Source organism: Lepidochelys kempii, chromosome 6, assembly GCF_965140285.1.
Source record: "Lepidochelys kempii isolate rLepKem1 chromosome 6, rLepKem1.hap1, whole genome shotgun sequence".
In the NCBI taxonomy this organism is placed as follows: domain Eukaryota; kingdom Metazoa; phylum Chordata; order Testudines; family Cheloniidae; genus Lepidochelys; species Lepidochelys kempii.
Genome location: NC_136385.1, coordinates 71850087 through 71875334, shown reverse-complemented (window position 1 = coordinate 71875334; position 25248 = coordinate 71850087). Strand labels below are relative to the sequence as shown.

At 45.3% G+C, this 25248-nt stretch overlaps 1 protein-coding gene across 1 annotated transcript in view; it reads left to right on the top strand.

Moving 5' to 3' along the window:
* Window positions 1-24828, top strand: part of LOC140913868 (transmembrane protein 151B) — a 35620-nt gene extending 10792 nt beyond the window's left edge. The window contains exon 2 of the mRNA XM_073350679.1: window positions 22756-24828. Within this exon, the coding sequence (XP_073206780.1) occupies window positions 22756-24186 (1431 nt within the window). The 3' untranslated portion in view covers window positions 24187-24828. The remainder of the gene's footprint in view (window positions 1-22755) is intronic.
* Window positions 24829-25248: the final 420 nt, after the last annotated feature.

Genomic DNA, 25248 nt, shown 5'->3' with positions numbered 1-25248 from the left:
GAACACGGTCTAAAACAGAGCTTGTAGGTACAGGAAACAGGACCCCTCAGTCAGGTCCATCTTGGGGGCCAGGGAGTTCAGAGCCCCATCTGGGCCTCCCTCCATTTCCCCAGCCAGCTCCAAACAGAAACTCTCCCACCCCTCCTCTGGCCTTTGTCTCTTTCCCGGGCCAGGAGGCCACCTGATCTCTTTGTTCTCCAACACCTTCAGTTGGCACCTTTGCAGAGGAGGGGCCCAGGCCATCAGTTGCCAGGAGACAGGGTGTCAGCCATTCTCAGTGCAGACACCATCACACTGGCCCTCTAGGGCTCTGCAACAATCACACACCCTTATCCCACCACCTAGATACTTAAGAAATGCCATGGGGAAACTGAGGCACACACACAGTATTCAGAGAAAACATTAAGAACATTCCTACTTCGTCACACTGGCCAGAAGTGCAAGTACCAGGTGCAAGAAACAAACCTCTGGAGGACTGTTCTTTGGATGGAAATGAGACAGCAGGGTAAGAGTAGGTGTGTCCGAGGAGGGGGAGAATGACACCCTACCTCCATGCTCAAGATATACAATAGAGTGGACCCTACTACCCTACTGGGATTTCAACACCAAAGAAAGATGGTTTATAACAGTCTGCTGGCCCCACCGTGAGGTCCTGTGGCTTTGGGGGTGTGGGTTGGAATCCCATAGCTACCACAAGTTTGTAATTGACCCATTGCTGGATATGACTGCTCCCAAGCTGCCTGGCCTTCTCTTCATAGCCAGCTCCCAGGCTGCTGCTTTGCGTTTTCAGGGTGTCCTTAATAAGGTGATTTTAAATCACTTCACAAACATGAATTCTCAATGTCCCTTTGAGGCAGGTGTGTGTTTTCTATTTTATGGATGGGTACACTCAGTCACAGCAAGATTAACTGAGGACAGAATGAGTCAGCAGCAACAAAACCCAAGACTCCTGGCTCCCGGCCCACTGGACGCACTGGATAAAATTAAACTGATATGTGAGTATGCCTCAGCTGAAGTCCTCTAAGTGCTATGCTTTCAGAATCTTTGGCAGAACTTGTCTGTGTGACCTTCCTTTGGGAGGCAATATTTACCTTCAATTCTCTTTTCTCCCAGAGAAGTGTTCACTGCACAGATTCTAGCTGGTATTAACAGGGGCACTGTTATAATTACCACACTGCCAGGGTCCTTGCTACATTTGACAAGGTGTGGATGCAAGGAAACATACTCCTTAAACCCAACCTTTCTGTGGCAGCATTGCTGATGCTGTAACAATGGCTGGACACTACTGTGAGGATCACCCACTGCTAGCACTGTGAGGAAGCTACCACAGCTGATGCCTGACCCTTGTAGACGCTTCAGTGATAGAAGTTCCTTTACAGTAGCTTTAGCTGCCACAAACAGGTTATTACTGTGAGGAAGCGGTTACATGGATTCACAAGGCAGGTGCGTGTGGAGTCTAACCAGAGAGTCATCACATAGGATAAAAATTGAAAACTTTCTAGTTAAAAAGTAGAAAGGAGGAAATAACTGCAGAGGTGTGAATAAAAACTATATGAAAACAGAACAATTATTCTTAAAGGGCCTGAGCCAAAGCTCACTGAAGGCAATGCACATACTAACATTGACTTCAGTGGGGTGTGGCTCAGTCCCACAGAATACTTCTTTTGAGGATTTCACAGAACTTTATATTCACAGATTAAGTCCTACAGGATCCCTATGACGTGGAAAGGGATTATGATGATGATCATTATTTATTTATTCTAAGTGTCTAGGTAAATTGAGGCACCAGAGGTCAAATGACTGGTCTAAGGATAGTGAATTGATGGTAAGGTCAGGCACAGAGCCTTGCAGTTGTATTTTCCACACCCCGTTAAACCCACTAGACAGTTTCACTTCCTTTGAAAGCTATAATGACGGTCTTGGACAGCTATGTAGGACACTGACAGGTGAAGAGACCATGCATCCCAGTTTTATTGGTACAGTCCTCATTTTTCATATAACATCCTGGTGTCTCAGGAATTTCTTTCAGGACATCTTACATTTCCTTTTTCTTTTCTTTTCTTTTCTTATTTCATCAATCAAACCTTTTTTAATGCAAAATCTTTGTTCAGGACACACTGCTATAGGAAGTAAAACTTGCTCTGTGCTTGCCAGAGATAACAAACAGTCCTGTGGAATGAGAGTTCAGTCTGCTGAGCAGAATTTGGACTGAAAACTTTAATGCGTGCAGTCACGATCAGCATCTACTCTGAGTAAACGAGTAGCTCTAACACTTGTTCAGCACTGGATGACGAAGTCATTCAGAACACAGAATTACTGGGAAGAGTCCTCCTCTGCTGGAAATATACACGTTGTGTTGCTGCTGAGTCAGAATGCAGCAGCAGCAGCACACGTTTTAAAAGGTGGCACTTCTCTGGGCATTAATGTTTTGTGACCATGTAAAATGTTGCCACAAAAGTAGGCCTTTTATAAAATTCTGAAAATCACGGTCACCTTATTGATCAGGATCCTTTGCTTAGAGAGCGACCTAATTTTTTGGCCCTCACCACTGTAGAATCTGAATGCCTTAAACTCATTAATGGATTTTGGACCAAATTTTTCTCTTCATGCCATTGGTGTTGAAGTAGGGGGCATTCCCACCCGACCTGTTCTTAGTATATTACAGACACTGGCTAAGATCCAAATTTACTTCTCTCCTGGGGTTTTCTTTCCTTCTAACTTGAAGAATAAACAAGCATTGCGCAAGAGTTTGCCCATGAACTTGACTGCTTTCAGGGTTGGAGGCTCCTTCTGTCCCTGCCTCTGGTTCCCTCCTCTTCAGAGGGAGGCTCAAATGTTTTTATAAACTAGGTTGAAGCCAATAGGACCCATCTGGGACGGTGGCCAGTGTGAGTCAGTAGAGCAGCTTTATGTGTTTATGCAAGGTCCTAGAGCTCGCCACTCAGACCAATCAGCAGAAGAGCTCTGCCTCTCTCTTCTGGGTACTATAACCTGCCATCCTGATACAGGCAATTACTAAGGAGAGAATTTGCCCCCCTCCATTTTGCCTTCTCTCTCTAAACAATCAGTCTGATAACTTGATTTAATGAGAGGAAAACAGAAGCTGCAGAGATTTAAAGCCAAAAGAGATTCAGGTGCACAAGAAGCAGATGGGAGTGATAAGGACTAAATCTTCTGCAGAAATAAATACCTCTAGGTTTGTGACACTACAAAGGCACGGATTGTGTGAAAATTCTTTTTTTTAGACCATAGGAAAGAACATTTCTGAGCAGCACTTGACACCACAGCTTTTAAAAGGAGAGTTATTGAACAAAAGATTTCACTTTGATTGGAATTCCATCCCAGAAGAGCAAACAGTGCATTTGTAACATATATCCAATAACAAACAGGTGCTGTGGGGAAATCCTCCTGGATGCTACATGACTCTTTCCATTAAATTATCCCCTTATATTTTCCTCTCTATACACTTTGGCAGCCATGCTTTTAGCACTTCCTGTTGGCCGAAGGCCATGACATATGGGTCCACATCTTGAAATTTAGGGGTGGTCAGCTTCCTAATTCAGGGATGTTGGCAGCTAGAATTTTGGTTCAGGACCTTCTCTCGTTATATGGATGTCAAATTAAACCTGATATAGGGGTTCAGCTGGAACTAGATTGAAAAAGGAGCATGTGCATTGATTTTGAATGGTTCCCAGTCAGTTAACTTTCTTCTCTAGACATCCCCACCTCCACAGCATTAGACAATGGTTATGCTAACTCCCAAACGGTCAGAAGAAAAGTGGGTTGTAATGCAATTCTCCCTGGCAGCTTCACAGGGAGTTTTCTGTCTCTCTTTTCCAATGCCCAGCTGAAGCAAGCTGAGAATATTTCTCTAAAGTGTGGGACACTTTGGAATACTGCAGCACCTTGCTGCATGTACAGTGCCACTGTGCTGGACAATAGCATTTTATTAACACCCTAGTCAACCAACAGGTAGCTTTGCACAACATTTCTCTTCTTAGGTGATCCATTTCCACAGCCCTCTCTAGATCAAGGTGAAAAGATTCACAGAATTATAGCAAAAATCCATCTCCACCCAGGCATGGCACCATCCTGATGTAGAGCGTAATGTTTGGTAATCCAGTGTTCTTTCCTCATTTCACTGCCCTCATTCTCTGGGCCACATTCATCCCAGGTGTACACCACTAAAGTCAGTAGAATTACACCTGGGATTAATTTGGCCCATCATATTTTTCTTTATTTGCTTGTTCCCTGTCTAGCTATGTTTCTTCTTCTCTGATTTCCTTCATCTGAGTTCTCAATCTTTTACTTATTTGCCCCTTATCCAGTATATAAAAATAAAGGCTCACCCATGTAAACAAATAACATTGAATCATTGCCCACGTGAGTAATCCTTAGCCTTGCTGAGTTACTGAGTTGTTTTATCATTGAATGGCGTCATAAAGGCACTGTAGAGTGATGTCCTGACTTTGCATTAGGCTCGGAAGGGAGGTGGCCACACAATCCATATTGCTGCTACGCCGTGATGTAAACATCACAGTGGAATGCAGAGACATCCCAGCATGACAGATTGTTACGAGGCTCTCTGACTCCATTTGCTACAATCCCTCCCCACCGCTCAAGTCTGCTAAGATGGAATTTGGAGGAAAGAGTTTCTTTTTTCTCTTTCTCTCAAAGCTCTTATCCAGCGAATTCCACAGGAACCATATGTGGTACCTGGAAGGGCCACATGCAACATTACAGCTACACATTGAGGATTACTGGATATATCATGCTTTAGTGGTGTAATCTTCATTGCCATCCAATTAATTCTTACCTGGGACCCATCTCTGTGCTATATTCCAGTCTTTTCCTGTGTAGGTTAGTTGCTCTCTCTCTCCCCTGTCTGTCTTCGCTATTTCCCCGCCTTTGTTCCATTTACATTCTACCCACGTCTGGGTTATCCTTTCTCCCTCCTCTCGCTGACTTCCCTCTCTCTCCTTTCTTCTCCAATTCCCTGTCATTTTTGCTATTTCCATTCAGGCCACGTCTGGGTTACCCTCTGTTTTTTCCCTCAATCTTTCATTTGAGACATGATAGCAGTTTGCTTCAGCAAAATTACAACTCTTGAGGTCAGCCATCAAGGGCAAGCATGGTTTTTAAAAGGAACAGAGGTCTATTTTAGAAATGCTTTTGCAATGATTTTTTTTATTAATTGTGAATTTTAATGCTTTTGAAAGTGGGGAACCAGCAGATCTGGTTTGGAGTCAGGTACAGCACAGTCAGCACTGGGCCCCAAACTATTCACAAAAGAAATGCAATGGATCATTGTATTTACCTGCAACACATTTTCTGCAAATAGATCCACTGCAAGAGTTTTCAAGATTTAAGATGTGGAAAATCTGAATGGGTAGTAACAAGGCATTTTTTAACTAGAGAGAGAAAAAGAAATAAACATAGGTCACCATTTCACGTTAGGGTAACATATTTAATGATCTATAACTCAAAAACAGTTTGTTCAGTTTCCTTTGAATTTTGCAGAAAATGTTTCCCCAGCCTTCAGAGTAAGTATGGTAATTTCAGGTCAAATTTATTTTGCCAGCCAGAGTTACAACTGGACTAAATATAAGGCTTATAACGGAAGCTGCTTGCAACTTTAGCTATCCTCTCTCTATCAGCTGCACTTAGCTAGAAAAAGATATACAGAGAGGGATTGCTTCATGCATTACCAAAATGCAATTGCTTCTGGAGTAGAACACTACTACTGTCTAACAGCATTCAGCAACATTAAATAACAGTTTGGAACAGAAAGTAAATAATAAATTGTTAATTAAACATAGGTTCCGTTTTTATGAATTGCTGGGGGTGCTCGACCCCCGCTCCTCCCCAGGCTCTGCCCCCACTCCACTCCTTCCCCCCAGCCCCACCTCTTCCCACCCTTGCCCTGCCTCTTCCTGCCCCTGCTCCACCTGGTTCAGTCCCCACCCCTGAGTACACCCCCCTTCGCTCCTCCCTGCCCCCCCCAACAGAGTCTCCTACTTGTTGCTAAATAGCTGATCCACAATGGGTGGGAGGCCCTGGGAGGGAGGAGCTGATCAGAGGGCCTGCTGGCAGGTGGGAGGCACTGGGGGGGGGGGAGGTGCTGATCCACAGGGCTGTTGGTGGGCACTTAGCACCCACTGTTTTTTTTCCATGGGTGCTCCAGCCCTGGAGCACCCACAGAGTCAGCACTATGCAATTAAAGTTACAAGGAGGATTTACGTAAAACTGTTACTATGCTGAAATGAATACTGTCATTACACCAAAGTGTTGGTGCTGAAACTGACATGGGCTCTTTAATGACTACATGGGGGCTCATGGTTTTGGTTTTACAACCTAGACGTTTAGTTTTATGAAGGCATAAACTTCTATAAGAATTGGTGCTAGGCCCAACACTGTTCAACATTCTCATCAATGTTATGGCAGTAAATGTAAAATCACTGCTGATAAAATTTGTGGATGTCACAAAGATTGGCAGAGTGGTAAATAATGAGGATAGGGCAGTCATGAAAAGTGATCTGGATTGCTTGGTTAGCTGGGCCCAAACACATAAGAGGTGTTTTAATGCAGCCAAATGCAATGTCATACATTTAGGAACAATGAGTGAAGGCCATATCTACAGAGTGGGGGACTGTATCCTGGAAATTGGTGATTCTGAAAAAGTCTAGTGTCCTCGTTTTAAGAATGATGTTGAGGTATTGGAGAGGGGGCAGAAGAGACCCACAAGAATTATTCAAGAGCTGGAGAAAATGCCTTACCGTGAGAGACTTAAAGACCTCCATCTGGGTAGCTTGTCAAAAAGAAGATGGAAAAGGCATTTGATTACCATGGATATGAACCTTCATTGAGACACAATACTAAAGGGCTCTTTAATCTAGAGGAAAAAGGTGTAACAAGAACCAATGGCTGGAAGATGAAGCCAGACACATTCCAGTTAGAAATTATGCACAATTATTAACAGTGAGAGTGATTAACTGTTGGAACAAATTACGAAGAAGAGGTGGATTTGCCATCACTTGATGTCTTTGAATCAAGGCTGGATGCCTTTTTGGAAGTTATGCTTTAGTCAAACACAATTGGGCTCAGTACAGAGGTAACTGGTTGAAATGTAATGGCCTGTGATATATAGGAGGTTAGTCTAGGTGATCTAATGATACCTTCTGGCCTTAAACTCTATGAATCTGCATTTAGTTTTAATGGAAGCTGAAGCTCCCTGGTCCAGAATATCCTTACAAAGCCAGGAATATTCATAAATATTTTAGATGCCTCAGAATATCCTTAAATATCCAAGAATAACTGAGACTATCCTTGATTGTTATTTACATGACAAAAATCCCAGCTCATTGTTAGCTGGGACCTGTCATGTGGTCATTTGGTCAACATTTTCACATGAGCCAGCATATTCAGTTGTCTGCTAATTTTGGATGACCAACTTGACACACAGTGGACCTTCTTTTCAGAGGTGATGCGTGGTCCTACCTCCAAAGTGAAGTCAATGGCAGCTGTGGATCCTCAGCACCTCTGAAAATCAGGCCCAGAATGTTTCTAGTTGGGCACCCAAAAAGTGAGGCTCTCATAGTCAGTGAAAGCTTTTGAAAATATTGTCCTACATTTTTACTTTTTTCGTCAGAAGTCAGTGATTCTGACCACTCAACTAGCATATGAAAATGAGTGCATGCTTTTGGGCTATCACTCAGCTCCATTAAAACTCTTTACCTCTCACAAGACTCTCAGGAAGCAGAGTTACAAAGACACTTCCTAACTGGAATAAATATTTTTCCTGAACCTCTAACTTCTATCTCATCTTTGGACTGTAATTTTTAAAGAGACAACAGCAATACTTTTGGAATCCATGGCCATGCTAGAGACATTTCTGCTGAAGACATTCAGAATGAGTGTAACAATGCACATCTTAACGGGCTCCTAACTACTTGCTCAAGGGCAGTAGATATCAGGAAAAGAATCCAGGCGCCCTGGTACCCAGTTCCTTGCTCTAGCCAACAGAGTACAATCCATCCCTGATAGGCAAGTGGAAAAATATGCCAGCTTGTCTATTCAGACTCTCCTCTTCCTTCACCCAGCATTGGTATCTAGGAGTAAAAGCCAAAGTCTGACCCCAAGCTTGTTACAACACAAAATATTGTTTAAAAGGGGGTGGGGCTGGGGGAGGTACTGAGTTACTGCTGAAGAAGCAAAAGGACTAACATGCTGTAGCTGCAGTTCAGCAAGGAACATGAAACACTGGGCGTGCCTGGGAAACCAAAACCATTCCATAGCTGCTCTTTATTTTGGGCACCTGCCACCCCACAGTGTCTTTGAAGGCAACTGCCCAGGAAGTCGGGCTTTGATACTTCATGATTTACAAATGAAACTGCACACAGGATTCTCTACGTGTGTCCTGAAGGGGAAAATTAACCTAATTGTAGACTCACACACCTGCCTCACCTCTGGTAATCTCTTCAAGTGCCAACCTAGAAACACCTGTTTGGTACATGTACCAGAAATTCCAGTTCTTAATCTGCAGGTTGTGACTTTCCAGACTATTTTCTAATGACCACAGGAACAAATTAAATAACATCTATCACATAAAGCAATGGTCCAAAGGCTTCACACCAACAGATAGTAAACAAGTCATGACAGCGTATGAAACTCATAGACTGTAGTTTAATATATAATGAATTTGTATGAAAGAGGGGTGTGTTTCTTCATTAGATTTTGAGAGTGGGCGATACTTTACTACTATTATTGTTGTTTTTATTCTTTATTATATCTGACATCTTTCATACAAACTGAGCCAAAATGCTCATATGCCAATAGAATTACAACATTACATAATTATAATGCCAAAGGAAGGGAGAAATGAAGGTGTATAGGCAAGGGGAAATATATTTGGGATTTGAGATAAAATGAACAGCGGAGGAGATAGAAAGATATAAGGCAGCTGCAGAGAGAATTGGTGCAGGGGCAAAAAGAAGAAATAAGACAGTGAACAAAGGGAGAGAAATAATGACAAGGTTTCCTGAGCAGTTCCATGGAGGGTTTTGAACCCAAAGACCATTTTGAACTGGATTCTGAAGTGAATGAGGAGTCAGGGGAGCGATATTTGAGAATGGGAGTGATATAGTTGCACTTCTTTGTGCCTGTGAGATTGCGGGGGCGGGGCAGCAGCATTCTGTACCTGCTGGTGTGTGGAGAGTGGACCCTAGAGAACAGAATTGTAGATAATCAAGGAAAGAGATGGAGGCATGATTGGGGATTACAGCTGAGCTGCAGTGGAGGCATTGGCATGTAAGGGCAATGGTACAGAGATGGTGACAGGCTGTAGGGATGGGCAAAATGAGTTTGCAAAACAGCATGAATATCTGCCATTTTTTGGTGATTCTGGTATTTCCAGTGTCACTGGGTACACATGAGGCTGTCAGGTATCACAGCCAGCTTTAAACAATCCTTGTCCACCCTTGCATTGTGCTCAGGCCCAGCCTGGGGATTTGGAGAGGTGTTGGGCCTACTGAGGAGGGCTGAGATTTGCAAAGCTGTGCAGGGGATTTAGCTACACATCTTCCATTATAATAGATGGCTGGAGCCCCTGCACTGTTTTGCAAATCTCCTCCAGAATTCACATGTAACTGGCTCATTTTACACAAAAAGTGCCTCTGTGTGCAGGTGAGTGTGGATCTGAAATTCCATCATGGCCTTCTGCTGTAGAAGAAAAGCCCAGCTGCTGCTTCAATCCAAGCCTAGAGACTGGTTTATAGAAGTTTACAGTCCCCTCGCAAAGAAGAGGGCTAGAAACTTACTTTAAAATATAGAAAAGATGTCTTAGAGTCTTCATGAGGTTCCCACCATAGTTCCCACATATCAGGGGAGTCTGGGGCTGTGGGCTTTGCTGGGCCCAAAAGTTGGGCTGTTCAGAAATGCACAGTAGAGTGATAATGGGATTAGGGTTTAAAAGTAGGTGCTAGAAGGAATTTCACAAGACTCAGGGTACATCTGCACTGCCATGTAAGTTAGTGGGACTCAAGTCAGCGGACTCTGGGTTTGAGAACTCAGGGCTTGAGCATATACAGTGATTGCCAAACAGGGCCGGCCCACAACATTTTGGCACCTGAGGCAGGGAGCTCAAATGACAGCCCCATGCCCCCTTGCTTGGGCCAAAACTTTGAAAGGTCTCAATTCTGCCTTCTTCTTTTTCTACTCCTCTCATGGTACTGCTCTGCTACCTACCCCAATAAAGGAGAACTAACAACTTAAAAGGCTTTGTTCAAAAATTTTAGGTAACACTTAACTTTCAAATGCCTGAACAGCAAATGTAACTTTTCTTGTCTGCATAGTAAACACTGGCATTTTTATCTGTTTGAATAATCAAAGTGGTGGTTTCTTGACTGAAAAGATTTGAACTGCCTCCCGAAGGTCCACAGTCTGGGCCAGCTCATGCTTTATTGAGATGGTTGCAAGGCCGACCAGCCTCTCCTGTGTCATTGTGGAGCATAGATGTGTTTTTATTAACTTCAGCTTGGAGAAGCTGCGTTCTCCACTGGCAACTGTTACAGGAAGTGTTAGAAGTATGCGCAGAGCAACAAAAGCATTTGGAAAGAGAGTGGTCATCTTATTTGTGCACATATATTCCAGTACGGCCTTTGGAGTTGATCTTGCTGAATTGTATCTTGAAAGGGCTTTCAGTTCATCACATAAGTCACTCGCATCAATATCGCGCATGTCATCATGTGTCAACACTGTCTCTAGGGCCCTGCATTGCTGGTGTAGGTCTTCTTCAGGTATAGTGAGGAGTTTTGGAATATCATACAACATCCCAAATACACCGCTGTGTTCCTTGAGCTGCAAGTTCTTCAACTGACTGTATTGCACAATCTAGCACCTGGTTAAAGAATTCAACTTTGAATTGTTGTTTGGGGTCTCTTATGGGATTATCCCATGCCTCGTAATCAAAATGTCTTCTTTTTTGGTGACTCTTGTATCCTCGAATGGGTGGGAAAATAGTTTCAGTGTGAAGTTCCTCTGCCAACTTCTGTGCACTCTTCAGAACATTTTGAAATCCCTCATCTGACCAGTAAGACTGTAGGTGTGACTTTGCTTTGTCCAGTTGTTCCATTTCTCCAGATATATCAAGGTCAACACCTTGGAGTTTCTTGCTTACAACATTTATTTCAAACAGTATGTCATACCACAACACAAAGCCACACAGAAATTTGAAGTTATGTACGTTTCTGGTGATTCCAATTCCCTCTGCCACTGTTCTCCCACGAACAGTTCCTGTCATAGCATTATCCTCCATAATGGCAACTATGGCATCATCCATCTTCCCAATTTGGTGTTTGATAGGCTTTTTCACCTCCACTCGACTTTCCCATCGTGTGGCACTCACTGGTTTCAGTGTCAGAGAGGATGTTCCCAGATGTTGCTTCAAAATCTGCCATTGATGAGTTGATGCAGAGAAAAATACATAGATGCTTTGAATTACATTAAAAAATTCAGCAGCCTCACTCGAAGCTGATGCTGCATCACTGACCACCAAGTTCAATGAATGAGAACTGCATGGGACCAAAAAAGCTCGAGGGTTTAACTCTTGGATCCGTGTCTGTACTCCTCTGTTCTTTCCTCTCATGTTGGCACCATTATCGTAGCCCTGCCCTCTCATGTCAGCTATCGCAATTCCCGTATCTTCCAGCTTTTTAAGAAGCACATTTGTCATACCAGCTCCTGTAGTATCATCAATGTCAATAAATTCTAGAAAATGCTCTCTGACAGTCACCATTGCAGGGACATTTTCACTAGGTTCTGTTGTTGTTACAAAACTCACCATTAAAGCCATTTGTTCCGTATGGCTGATGTCAGGTGTGCAGTCCAGAATAACAGAGTAATAACTTGCTGACTTCAGATCTGCCACAATCTTCTGTTTGACTTTTGTTGCCAGTAACTGTATGATCTCATTTTGAATTGTTTTTCCAAGGTAATGGTGTGTGTACATTTCTTGGGTGGTGACTCTTCTTACATGCTCCTGGAGTACAGCATCAAACTCAGCCATCAGCTCCACAATTTTAAGGAAGTTTCCATTATTTGGCACATACCGCTGATGTGAAGTGCCATGCAGTGCTAGGTTTTGGGTAGCAAGCATTCTCACAATGGCAATGAGTCTTTTCAGAACATTTTGCCAGTGAAGAGACTCTGATGCAATCTTCTCTTGATGCTAATCATCTCTGGTGGCCTTTAACCTTAGTCTCATCTCAAGCTCTTTCCACCTATGGAATGCTCTCTGGTGATTTGCTGCCTTCTCATGGCATGCCAGATTTCTAGCCAGATTTTTCCAGCCCTTTATTCTTGTAGCACCCATTGTGGCTGGAACATTAGACTGGAAGAGTTTGCAACAAAAACAGTATGCAGCATTCTGGGTATTTCAGTACATTAAAACTTCCCCAAGGCACAAAGTCTTTGCCCTTGGATTAGGTAAAACGCTGCCACCACCAAGTGATTTAAACAAAGAACAGGGAAAGGACCACTTGGAGTTCCTATTTCCCCAAAATATCCCCCCAAGCCTTTACACGTGCTTTCCTGGGGAGGTTTGAGAATAAACAAGATGAGCACAAACCCCTTCAATTTTTAAGACCCAAAAACCCAATCAGATTCTTAAAAATCAGAACTTTATTAGAAGAACAAAAAAAGATAAGAGAACAACTTCGTAAGATCAGAATGGAAGATAATCTTACAGGCAGTCAGATTCAAAACATAGAGAATCCCTCTAGGCAAAACCTAAAATTACAAAAAGACACAAAAACAGGAATACACATTTCCTCCAGCACAACAAATTTACAAGCCAAAATAAAGAAAACCTAATGCATTTTCTAGCTAGGTTAATTACTAACTTTACAGGAGTTGGAGGGCTTGCATCCTTGATCTGTTCCTGGCAAAGGTATCACACAGCCAGACAAAAGCCTTCCCCCCCCTCCAGATTTGAAAGTATCTTGTCCCCTCATTGGTCATTTTGGGTCAGGTGCCAGCTAAATTACCTTAGTTTCTTAACCCTTTACAGGTGAAAGGATTTTGCCTCTGGCCAGGAGAGATTTTATAGCACTGTATACAGAAAGGTGGTTACCCTTCCCTTTATATTTATGACACCTGCACTCTGACTAACTAGCTTCCTGTGCTTTCTTTCTTTTTCTGAATGCTGCCCCAGAGGAGTGTTTTCTTCTTTCATTCATGACTGCTGTTCTGTGCCAGCTATAGTGGCTCTCAACACTCAGTTGAAGGGGACACATAAGCAGGCTGGTAGCAGGGCCTGAGTGAGGGAAGATATCAGCTTCTTAAGGTCCTAACTGGCTCCTACTACTTCAGTTGACTGCCTGTTCTCCTCAAGTGGGTTCAGGGAAGCAGCGGGAAACAGGAAGCTCCCTGAGAAGCTGGTGTTAATCAGTCCAGGCTCCTGGGGGTGCTAGAGAGGTACATTAGAGGCTCCTCCTCCTCTCTCTTCCTGCAGCTCCTGCTGCTTTCTGTTATTCCCTCTCACCTTTTCTCCTGCCTGCCTGTTACGTCTCTTGTGCCCTCCTTCCTCCAGCACAGTGCTCCACCATCTCTGTGCACCTAGAGCAGAGAGAATACATATGCACCAGCAGCAGACACAATTTTCCACACTCTGGGTCCTAGTGGCACCCCTCCCGCCTAGTCTGGCACCTGCGGCGGCCGCCTCAGTTCACCTCATGGGAAGGCCAGCCCTGTTGCCAAATTTAGGTTAAGAATTTTTTAACCTGCGCCCAAACCTTAAGCTCTGGAATCCACATTGGAGTATGCAGACATGAATCCAACCAACTGTATCTCAGGCTTCCTAGCACCTTCCCAAAATGTGAGGCGCTGGCGGGCAGCTCGGCAGTGTTTTCTGACCCACCAAAGGTACCTGACAGAGATAATGACAGAGCAGGAGGAGGAGGAGGACACAGACATGGAAGACTTGAACTGGCTGATGCTGCTCATGACACTCGGTATAGCCACTGATATCCCCTCCATAGACCAGCACTTCTAAAGCAAGGCAACAAGAACAAACTGTTAGGGTCACATCATCATGGAGACCTGGGATGACCAGCAGTGGGTCCAGAACTTTCACACAAAGAAAACTGTATTTCTGGAGCTTTCTGAGCAGCTTGCCCTGACCCAACAGTGTAAAGATACATGCGTGAGGCTGGCCATGCCTGTCCACAAGCAGCTTGCTATAATCATCTGGAAGATGGCTACCCCATCCCGCTACAAGTCAGTGGCCAATCAGTTTGGTATTGGAAAGTCGACTATGGGTAAGTGGCAGTGGAGATTTCTGAGGCAATCGGGTGTGTGGTTTACCACAAGTTGGTAGGTATAAAAGATATTCCTGAGGTAATTGCTGGCTTTGAGAGAATGGGGTTTCCAAACTGTGCCAGGCACACTGATGGGACCCGTGTACCCATAGTTCGCCCTCATCATGGAGCACATGAGTACATAAACCACAAAGGGTACTACTCCATTGTTATGTGGGCCCTCATGGTCCACAGAGGTTGATTTGTCAATGTCAGTATTGGCTACACTGGAAAAGTTTATGATGTCAGGGTTTTTTGCTGATTGAGAGAGTCTATATTCATGGACAAGCTGGGACATTACTCCCACCACAACATTATTGTATATGAAGTTCCATCCCCACTGTTATTCTGGGAAATGCCATGTACCCACTTTTGCCTTGGCTGATGAAACCATACCCTGATCTCAGATGCCCTGGCAAAAGAAGGTTTAATTACATTCTTAGCAGGTGTAGAATGGTGGCTGAATGTGTATATGGCAGACTGAAATCCCGCTGGCGATATCTACAGACCCATTTGGACGCCAGTGTCGTCAATGCTGTCTGCATTTCTGTGGCTTGCTGCGCTCTTCACGATCGTTGTGAAGCCAGCGGTGAGCCATTTGCCCCTGAATGAACCTATGACTGCAAGGCCCCCTGAACTGGTACACTCAGCCAGAGAGTGCATCAAACACAGCTAGAGCTGGATGCACCCCGGCAACAAAAGTCAGGGACGCTTTGTGCTTCCACATTCCATGGGCCAGCTGAAGAGGGAGAATAGTACCTCTACGTGCTTGTTGGGGAGGGGGCATTGATTGCCCTGCATTGTACTTTTGAATGACATAACTGTTTATGTAATGGGGTGGTGTGGAGAAACCACTATGGATTGATGTAAATAGATGCTGTATGTATATAGCTGTAGTGAGACATGGGTTTTGCATACAACGTCCCACTTGTCCCTGCTCCTCTGTTTATCTTTATTATTTGAAATACGCATTATCTCATGTGTTGCAATGATGGCAATAAATATTCTTTATGAAAAAAAAAAACCTTTATTTTTACACAGTTAGTGGAAAAGTCCAATATTAAACCACTGCCTGGCAGGCTAGCTGCCATTAGCCCGCTATAACACCAGCAACACCAAAAGCTTTAAAAGTATCCAAGAGCATCAACTTGTGCAAACAGTGAAATGATGTACAAGACACCCTATACACACACTGTTGTGTTTCCCGCCCACCGTTCTCCTTTCACGTTTGCCATTCACTTGGTGCCGGGGCAGGGACGTGGAGGTGTCCATGGGGGAGGGGTTCAGCACTGAAGACTGCATGGGGCACATTTGTCCATCCCAGCCACTGATAGGGCCCAAATGCATGGCCTACCCAGCCATGGAATTGTCCAGGCTGTTCCTGAATGCAGGCCAGGGTACCACGGAGGGCACGCAAGCCCTTGGAGCCTTTACGTTTGCAGCCATTCGAGACAGCTGCTGCTCAAACAATTCTCTCTGTTGTGCTCCATTGTCCTCCCTTCACCGCCTTTCCTGTTCCAGGAACTGTGAAGCATATGCCTGCTCCTGCACCACTACCCTGTCCTCAAGCTGCGCAGCCAGAGTGAGCCTTCCCGCTTGCCTTTCAGCTTGTCTTTCCTCTTGGAATAGGATGAGACTCAGAAGGTTACTGTCTCAAATAGCTGAGTGCAGGAGCCCAGAAAAAATCATCTTGGAATTTCAAAGACAGAAAATGTTCCTTATTGAACTTCAGTGTATTGGCAGAGGGCTGCTTCACACCACTGACGCTCCATAGACACGGCTGGGCAAGCCCCCACACTCCGTCCTTGCTCTATAGCGGGAGTGCTGGGCGGGCAGGTGAAGGGGGGCAAGTCCCTGTGCCCTGACCCTGCTTCCTGGCAGGAGTGCCAGGCAGAGGGGCAGAGCAGGGAAGCTGCGGCCCCCTAACCCTACTCCGTGGCAGGAGCACCAAGGAGCGAGGGGACTGCAGGTGGAAGGGGTGGGGAGGGTCCCCCACTTGTCCTGGCCCAGGGCCCCACTAAACTGTAATCTGCCTCTGCTTCCCAGTAAAAACTCACTTTTACATGCTTGTTTTACTGTTTGTATTTCCTGGTCTCCATTTGAAATTCCACAGGGTCGGGGAGGGGGGATGCAAGGCACTGACGTGCAATCCACCATTAGCAGATATACGCTGCTTCCCAGGGTTTGCATTGGTTCATAGAGCCGAAATCCCTCTCGTTCCTATATTAATAAATCCACATATAGACTCAGAAACTTACCAGGCTTCAGGGCAGCTTCTCCTTCTTCCATTTCTGCTGCTGGATCCACGGTGGGCTGTTCCTCTGGGCCGGGGGGGCATCAAAAAGCTCCTCTAAGTATGGCCCCAGGATGTGCTCAGTTGCTTCTGCAGCAAAGCCTCCTCTGGGGCTCATTTCATCAGCAGAGTTACTTCATTTGCCTCATTTGGTGCCTGCTGCTGGCTCCAATCAATTCCCATGCTGGCTACAGGGACCAGCAGGGCATCATCCCAGCTGACCAGGTCATTGTGCACCGCTCATTGCCCAGTGCTCAGTGCAATCCCTACACAGGGTCAAACTCATCATAAAATAGGTACAATGCTGGTGAGTTGCCAGAGGCGCATTTGTGATGCCTGGTTTTCCGGTATTTGGTCTTAATCCACTTAATCCATTCCCTGCACTGATCACCGCTTTGGTAAATTTCCAGCGCCGCCAGCTTCTTTGCTGTTTGCTGGTATGCATGGTCACTTCTGATACTCTTACTAATAAAATTAATTGTTTGGTTAAACTCTCGTGGCCTCACACAATAGATTAACCAAAATTGATCTGTGCTCCGGTAACCACAATGCAGCATGCTTTGTAAAGGACTTCTTCTGGTCAGTATCCATGGCAAACACTGCAGGTTCTCCAAAGGTTTGTTTGCAGATTGGCTGTCAGAATAAAATGCTGAGCTGTTGTATTAGAACAAGGTGGGGTGCTTCCTTTTCCCTGGAGTCGACTGATGATTCTTGGGAGAGAGAGGACAAATGAAGTCTGCGCATAGTGTTGTGGATACTTTTGGTGGACTCCAAGAACCTGAGTCCAGGGCAGTTGCATCTACACTGCAAAATGATAGGGCTCGAACCCTGGGTCCTGCTTTGACTTGGGCTTAGACCCTCTACTCTCACAGGCTCCTAGGACCCTGGATCCAAGCCTGAGAGATTTGAGTGTCAATGGAAGAGGGCTTAAGGCTTGAACCTGAGTCAGAACCTGGGCTTACATTGCAACATAGACATACCCTCAGTAGCTGGATCTGGACTCAATCATATACCTACATGGCTCCTGCTGTTTTGCAGTTATTGTTCAGAGTTCTGGGTGCTGGTTGTAACCACTTTGTTCCTCTCCTCAGAGTTCCCTAAAGGAGATGAGGAAAAATGAGCCTGATTTACATTTGTAATAAGGTCCCTTTACACCACTATGGAAGCCTAATGGGGCCTTAAAGTGGATGTAAATTACATTTTTATCAATTTGGTCCCTTTACACTGCCAGTGGTTGTCATAATTTCCTCCTGGAAGCATTCTGATCTCAGTTACTCTAGATTTACACTGATGTAATTCCATTGAAATCACTGGAGTTACTCTGAGTTTACACCAGAGTGAGATGAGAATCTATGAAATTAGAATCTAGCCCCATGAGTCTAACTGTATGGGGCTCAGCCTCAAAGGAAACCACAAAGACCTCTAAAAATGACCTAAAATAGCTCTTCTGTGCCTAAAAATGAACGACTTTAAAGTCAAACCTCAGCCTTGCAAAGTTAAAAGCAAATGCTGCTGTCCCACCGGGAAAAGGGCAAACTCTACTTGCAAATGGCATAAAGCTCCCATTTCTAGCTCTGCAGGGTCATGAAGTATTGGACCTTAAACTCATCACTGGTCCAGAATTGAATCTTGCCTGTTGTGGGCCTCACACAATCAATATTAGGGGGAAACATCACATTTAGGGGGAGAAGGAGGCAATTTTTCTCTGATAGGCTGCTTTAAAACTGTTGGAAGCTGTGAAGAAGTTTGGAATGTTAGAGGTGGCCCCTTGGGAGATGGATTAGTTCCATTTTGCATCAGTGGGGGAAAAGCAGAGAGATGGTATATGTATCTTGGTGTGTTTCACTGTTTTTATTGCTACAACACTCTTACTACAAAGTGGGGCCAAAGGGCATCAGTAGCAAGAGGGAGGCCAGTACAGAGATATTCCTCAACCGTACACATCAGGTGTAAGGCTCTTGCTGAGTGTGCTCCTCCCAGCCCATACACTGGAGCCAGCCGGTGCTGGAACTCTCGCTGCTGCTGCTCTTTATAAAGAGACCGCTCAGTTGCTACAGTTTCTGGCTACTTGGCTTGATTTGTTTCTTATTACAGCCCAGCACAGCATGACATGCAACAGCTTCATTGCAACATCATCAGGGTGAGGATGCTAATCCTGTCCTCTCAGGGAACACAGGTGGGAGTGTACAAGAGTAAATTCTTTTATTTGTGATCTGTGTCCTGCCTTTTGAGCCCTCAAAGCAGGGGGATCTGCTGGATTTTAACTATTCACATATACACCATTAGCTACATAGCTTAAACCCTTTTTTTGGCTTCTTGCCAATATTGTTTTCAGCTTGTTACCATGCCACCTGGAACTGTGATTCTGTCAGAACTGAAAGTAAACATGGTATAATCTAGGCAGTTTCTGGATGGGAGACCTCCAAGACAATGCTACAGCACACATGGTGTTGATAATTTGGTAGGTGTCGCTCTTAAGAACATAAGAATGGCCATACTGGGTCAGACCAAAGGTCCATCCAGCCCAGTATCCTGTCTACCGACAGTGGCCAATGCCAGGTGCCCCAGAGGGAGTGAACCTAACAGGTAATGGTCAAGTGGTCTCTCTCCTGCCATCCATCTTCATCCTCTGATAAACAGAGGCTAGGGACACCATTCCTTGCCCATCCTGGTTAATAGCCATTAATGGACTTAACCTCCATGAATTTATCCAGTTCTCTTTTAAACCCTGTTATAATCTGAGCCTTCACAATCTCCTCAGGCAAGGAGTTCCACAGGTTGACTGTGTGCTGAGTGAAGAAGAATTCCTTTTATTTGTTTTAAACCTGCTGCCCATCAATTTCATTTGGTGGCCCCTAGTTCTTATATTATGGGAACATGTAAATAACTTTTCCTTATTCACTTTCTCCACACCATTCATGATTTTATATACCTCTATCATATCCCCCCTTAGTCTCCTCTTTTCCAAGCTGAAAAGTCCTAGCCTCTTTAATCTCTCCTCATATGGGACCTGTTCCAAACTCATTTTAGTTGCCCTTTTCTGAACCTTTCTAATACCAGTATATCTTTTTTGAGATGAGGGGACCACATCTGTACGCAGTATTCAAGATGTGGGCGTACCACGGATTTATATAAGGGCAATAAGATATTCTCCGTTTTATTCTCTATCCCTTTTTTAATGGCAGGTTTCAGAATAACAGCCGTGTTAATCTGTATTCGCAAAAAGAAGAGGAGTACTTGTGGCACTTTAGAGACTAACCAATTTATTTGAGCATAAGCTTTCGTGAGCTACAACTCACTTAGGGCCTAATAACATCAGCCACACTATCAGAGGCTCGTTCACCTGCACATCCACCAATGTGATATATGCCATCATGTGCCAGCAATGCCCCTCTGCCATGTACATTGGTCAAACTGGACAGTCTCTACGTAAAAGAATAAATGGACACAAATCAGATGTCAAGAATTATAACATTCATAAACCAGTCAGAGAACACTTCAATCTCTCTGGTCATGCGATTACAGACATGAAAGTTGCGATATTACAACAAAATAACTTCAAAACCAGACTCCAGCGAGAGACTGTTGAATTGGAATTCATTTGCAAATTGGATACAATTAACTTAGGCTTGGATAGAGACTGGGAGTGGCTAAGTCATTATGCAAGGTAACCTATTTCCCCTTGTTTTTTCTTACCTCCCCCCCCCCCGACGTTCTTGTTAAACCCTGGATTTGTGCTGGAAATGGCCCACCTTGATTATCATACACATTGTAAGGAGAGTGATCACTTTAGATAAGCTATTAGCAGGAGAGTGGGGTGGAGGGAGGTATTTTTTCATGCTTTGGGTGTATAAAAAGATCTTCTACACTTTCCACAGTATGCATCCGATGAAGTGAGCTGTAGCTCACGAAAGCTTATGCTCAAATAAATTGGTTAGTCTCTAAGGTGCCACAAGTACTCCCTTTTTTAATGATTTCTAACATCCCGTTTGATTTTTTGACTGCCACTGCACACTGTGTGGACGTCTTCAGAGAACTATCCACGATGACTCCAAGATCTTTCTCCTGATTAGTTGTAGCTAAATTAGCCCCCATCATATTGTACGTATAGTTGGGGTTATTTTTTTCCAGTGTGCATTACTCTACATTTATCCACATTAAATTTCATTTGCCATTTTGTTGCCCGATCACTTAGTTTTGTGAGATCTTTTTGAAGTTCTTCACAGTCTGCTTTGGTCTTAACTATCTTGAACAGTTTAGTATCATCTGCAAACTTTGCCACCTCACTGTTTACCCCTTTCTCCAGATCATTTATGATATTACCTGTGAGTCAGCTCCGGGCTGCTGGAGGCACAGGACCTGGTTCTGGTTTACATTCCTCTGGCTTCATGCTGCTCTGGCAGTCCTCTGCCAACTCTGGGGCATGGCCAGAATGAGTGGGTGGAAAACCACTAAAGAAGAGTGCTCCCAAGGCTTCTCAGCAACGGAGCGCGGATTCAGAAATTCAGCAGTTGCAGAATGCAAGGGCCAAGACAGCAGCCAAATTGTCTTCTCATTCATACACTGTGCAACCCTATCAATTTCAGTGGGATTGCACAGAATGTACATGAAGGCAGAGGTTGGACTATGTGTCCTTATGGGGTGTAACAGAGAGTAAGTGCCTTGTGTGGGCTATCGGATCTGGGGCCCAAGCACAGAGGAGTGAGCAGGTATTGTGCCTCTGCTTATCCTCACCCCTGAGCACATGGGCGAGGTGAGAATGGGTGAAGCATTGACTCTGCCCCTCAATACATGAGGATAGTACAAGGACACAATGAGACAATATTGGTCGGCATGATCGACACTGGCCTCAGCACACTGGCAGCCTAACCATTGTCATGTTTTTTGTAGGTATCGCAGCACAGTAAAGTTTCAAGGAAGAGTTTGAAGGAGGATAATGAGGTCGCTTTGCAGGTGGTTACAGAGAGCACCTCCCAGGCATGAGGGTCAACAGGGGAGGAAGCACAAAAGGTGCTTGTTTGAAATTTAACAAATGGCAGATAGAGGCTGGCTCTTGGGCTGGTCAGAGGCAGGAGATGACTTTTCCATACTGAATAAGAGATGATAGGTAGGGTGGGAACAGTGCTTAATATGTGCCAGGGCTGAGCACCGGCACCTCTAGGCTTGGCAATTCATAGCCCCGGTGCCTCTGGGCTTGGCAGTTCATAGCCCCGGTGTCTCTGGGCTTGCTGCATCAGTTGTGAATGTAAAAAAATTGCTTGAGCCCTGGCACCTCTTTCATTACAAATTAAACACTACGTGGGATGTTGTCATGAAGGGCCTGAAAGCGAAGACAAGCAGCTTACATTTGATACAAAAGAGAAGAGGGAGTCCATGAAGGGATACAAAGAGAGGGGTGACATGGTCAAAGAGACAGGATAGGAAATTATCTTTGCCTTCTGAATGGATATGAAGAGGGCACAATTGCCTTTGTCAGAGAAAAGGATGTGGCAGTAATTGGGATGCGAGATGATGAGAAGACTGGATGAGAGTTTTAGCTGTGTGTATGGATAGGAATGGCCATATCTTAGAGATGTTAAGCAGAAAGAATCTACAAACCTGGATATGAGGACCTAGACAGAAGTCTGAATCAAAGATGACATCTGGGTTATGGGCATGAGTGACAGGAAGAATGGTGGTGTGAAAGGAGGTAGCAGAGAGAATTTTGGAAGAAAGATCTGTTTTAGCCATATTGGGCCTGAGCTGACGGCTAGACATCCACAAGGAGATGTCAGAGAGACAGGCTGCAATTTTAGTTTGACCAGAAGGAGAGAGGTCTGGAGTAGATTTGCTGTTGGTACAGGCCAGCACCATGTTACTCCCATTGTGGAGCAAGGAGAGAAAAGGGAAGGTGTTGTGCCTTGGAGAGACATTTCTGAGGCATAATGCCTTATGGGGCTACTCCTGTGACTGCAGTTTACACAGACCACACCTTACTGAGGGCTCTGCCTACAGGCCCAAGCTAGCCCTAAGGCATTCAGTGGCTAAGACAAACACAATCTTGAAGGTAAGAGTCATGTATTATGTAAAATGATGCCACTGACATAAATTACTCTTTCTCTCGCTTCTCAGCAACGCCCTGTCAAGCAGTCCTTGAGTGCCTCCATGTGCAGAGAATCCCACTGGAAATGCCTCCTCCTTTCCGTCCTTATGTATGGCTGCCTGGGTGCTGTGGCCTGGTGTCAGCTAGCCCGAGTCACCAAGCTCAGCTTTGATAGCTCCTTCAAAGGCAAGTCTATGATCTACCATGATAGCCCGTGCTCTGATGGCTATGTCTACATCCCCCTAGCCTTCCTCACCATACTGTATGTGGCCTACCTGGTGGAATGTTGGCACTGCCATGCCAAAAGTGAACTCCAGTACAAGGCGGATGTGGACAGCATCTATGACCGTATCAACCGCATGCAGCAGGCCACTCCCTGTATTTGGTGGAAGGCCATCAGCTACCACTTTGTGCGACGCACCCGGCAGGTGACCCGGTACCGCAATGGTGATGCCTATACCACCACACAGGTCTACCATGAGCGGGTCAACACACATGTGGCTGAAGCTGAGTTCGACTACTCTCACTGTGGATTCAAGGACATTTCCAAGGAGCTGCTAGGCCTGGAATGCTACACAGCCACAAAACTGAAGTTCACCAAGTGCTTCAGCTTTGCCAACACAGAGTCAGAGAACGCCTACCTGACCCAGAGGACTCACTTTTTCACAGAAATTGAGGGGCTGGATGACTACATGGAGGTCAGGGAAGGCATGCAGCTCAAAAACATAGACTTCAAAGAGCTTATGATGGCCTATGGGGACCCAGAGCATCTCCCATGGTATGTGTCCCACTACACTTTCTGGGTGGCAGCTGTCTTGATGATCTCCTGGCCACTGCGGGTGCTCATAGAGTATCGGACTGCGTATGTGCACTACCGCATTGAGAAGCTCCTAGGCCTAGAGTACACAGTGCCCGGCATAGCAGAGGAGCCCCTTTATAGGTATTGCATGCCCCGGGATAACACTCAGGACAGCACTGAGCTGGAATGGCACATCTGTACCAACCGACAGCTGATCCCCAGCTACTCGGAGGCCATGCTCCTGGACCTGACAGACTCCCCTGTGTACAACGGCTACTCCATGCGTGGGTACAGTGAAATAGCTCATGGCTGTGAGCGCTGCAATCAGGCCTCCAGCACCTCCTCCATCTTCTCCCGCTACGCCTTCCACAGTGGCAGCGGAAACTCACACCTCTCCCTCAACACCAGCCGCTTCTCTTTGTGCCGGGTTCATGGTTCTCACAGGACAGGCCTCTGGAGGAGTTGCAGCAGCAGCATTGCAGACCGTGGCTGCCAGGATGAACAGTGTTGCTCTTACTCTAGCCAGCTCGCCATCAATGAAAACCCACCCACCTACCAGGATGCCCGCTTTTTCCCAGTGTTAATTGTGCACAGATCTGAAGGGCACGAGGGAAGGCGCTTCTACATCCGGCGCTCATCCTGCCTGGAGACATCTCTGTGATCAGGCCTTATGGCTCTAGGCTCCTCCCTCCCCAGGACAGCTCCACTGCACTAGTGCTGTTTGACAGAGATGGTATCAGCAGGGAAACCGTTAACTTCAAGACTGTGCCACCACACACTGGCTCCACAGGGCAAACTCTCCAATTCTAATTCCCCTCCCTGCCAATGCAAGAAAATATGTCCACTCCGACAAGCAGCTACTCATTTCTCTTCCTGCCACTTTCCATTACTTCCCCATCATTAGGTGCCCCTCTATTTTTTCCTCTTTCCTACCCTTCTTCCACTCATCAGTCACCCTTTTCTTTCTTCCCGTTTCTGTCTCCCCTCTCATTCCCATCTCCAGCCTCCCCTCACATTTCAGTCATTATACTTTGCACCACAACAGCAATTTCCACCTGAGGATCTCAAAGCGCTTTGCGAACATTGATGCATTTAGCCTCCCAACTCTCTTGTAAGGCAGGAAACTGAGGCCCAGGGAGGTTAAGCGATTCACCCAAGATCACACAGCAGGTCAGCGGCAGAGCCAGAAGCAGAATTCAAATCTGCAGATTCCCAGTCACCTGCTGTTACCACCAGACCAGGTTTATCTTTCCCTCCTCCTTCTCTCATTTACTCCCTCCCTCTTTCACTTCCTCCTGTTCTTCTCTGTTCATGCCTGTCTTCCTTTATGGCTGTCTCAGTTCTGCTCCCTAAGTTCTCATCATTCCTTCCCAGGGTTTTAAAGAGTGCTGGATCTTGCCTAATCAAAGTTTCTTCCTTGCTTTCCGGGTACAGCCAGTTAGTACTAGTAAAAAATGGTATCTACAAGGCACAAATTTAATGGATTAAAGTTTAACACATTTGTATAAACTAAGGGCCTGATACTGAAAGGTGCTGCACACCCAGAACTTTCACTGAAGGGTCAAGCCCCAAAATACTGAAGTTTACCAGTAAAAGGAAAGAACATGCTCCATCCCACCTTTCCTCCTACCCCATCACACTCCCGGGCCTTGTCAATAAACATTTCCTCCTGTTGCTAGCCCCAGTTCTACTCTTCACAGTTAGCAATGTTGGGGGCACTACT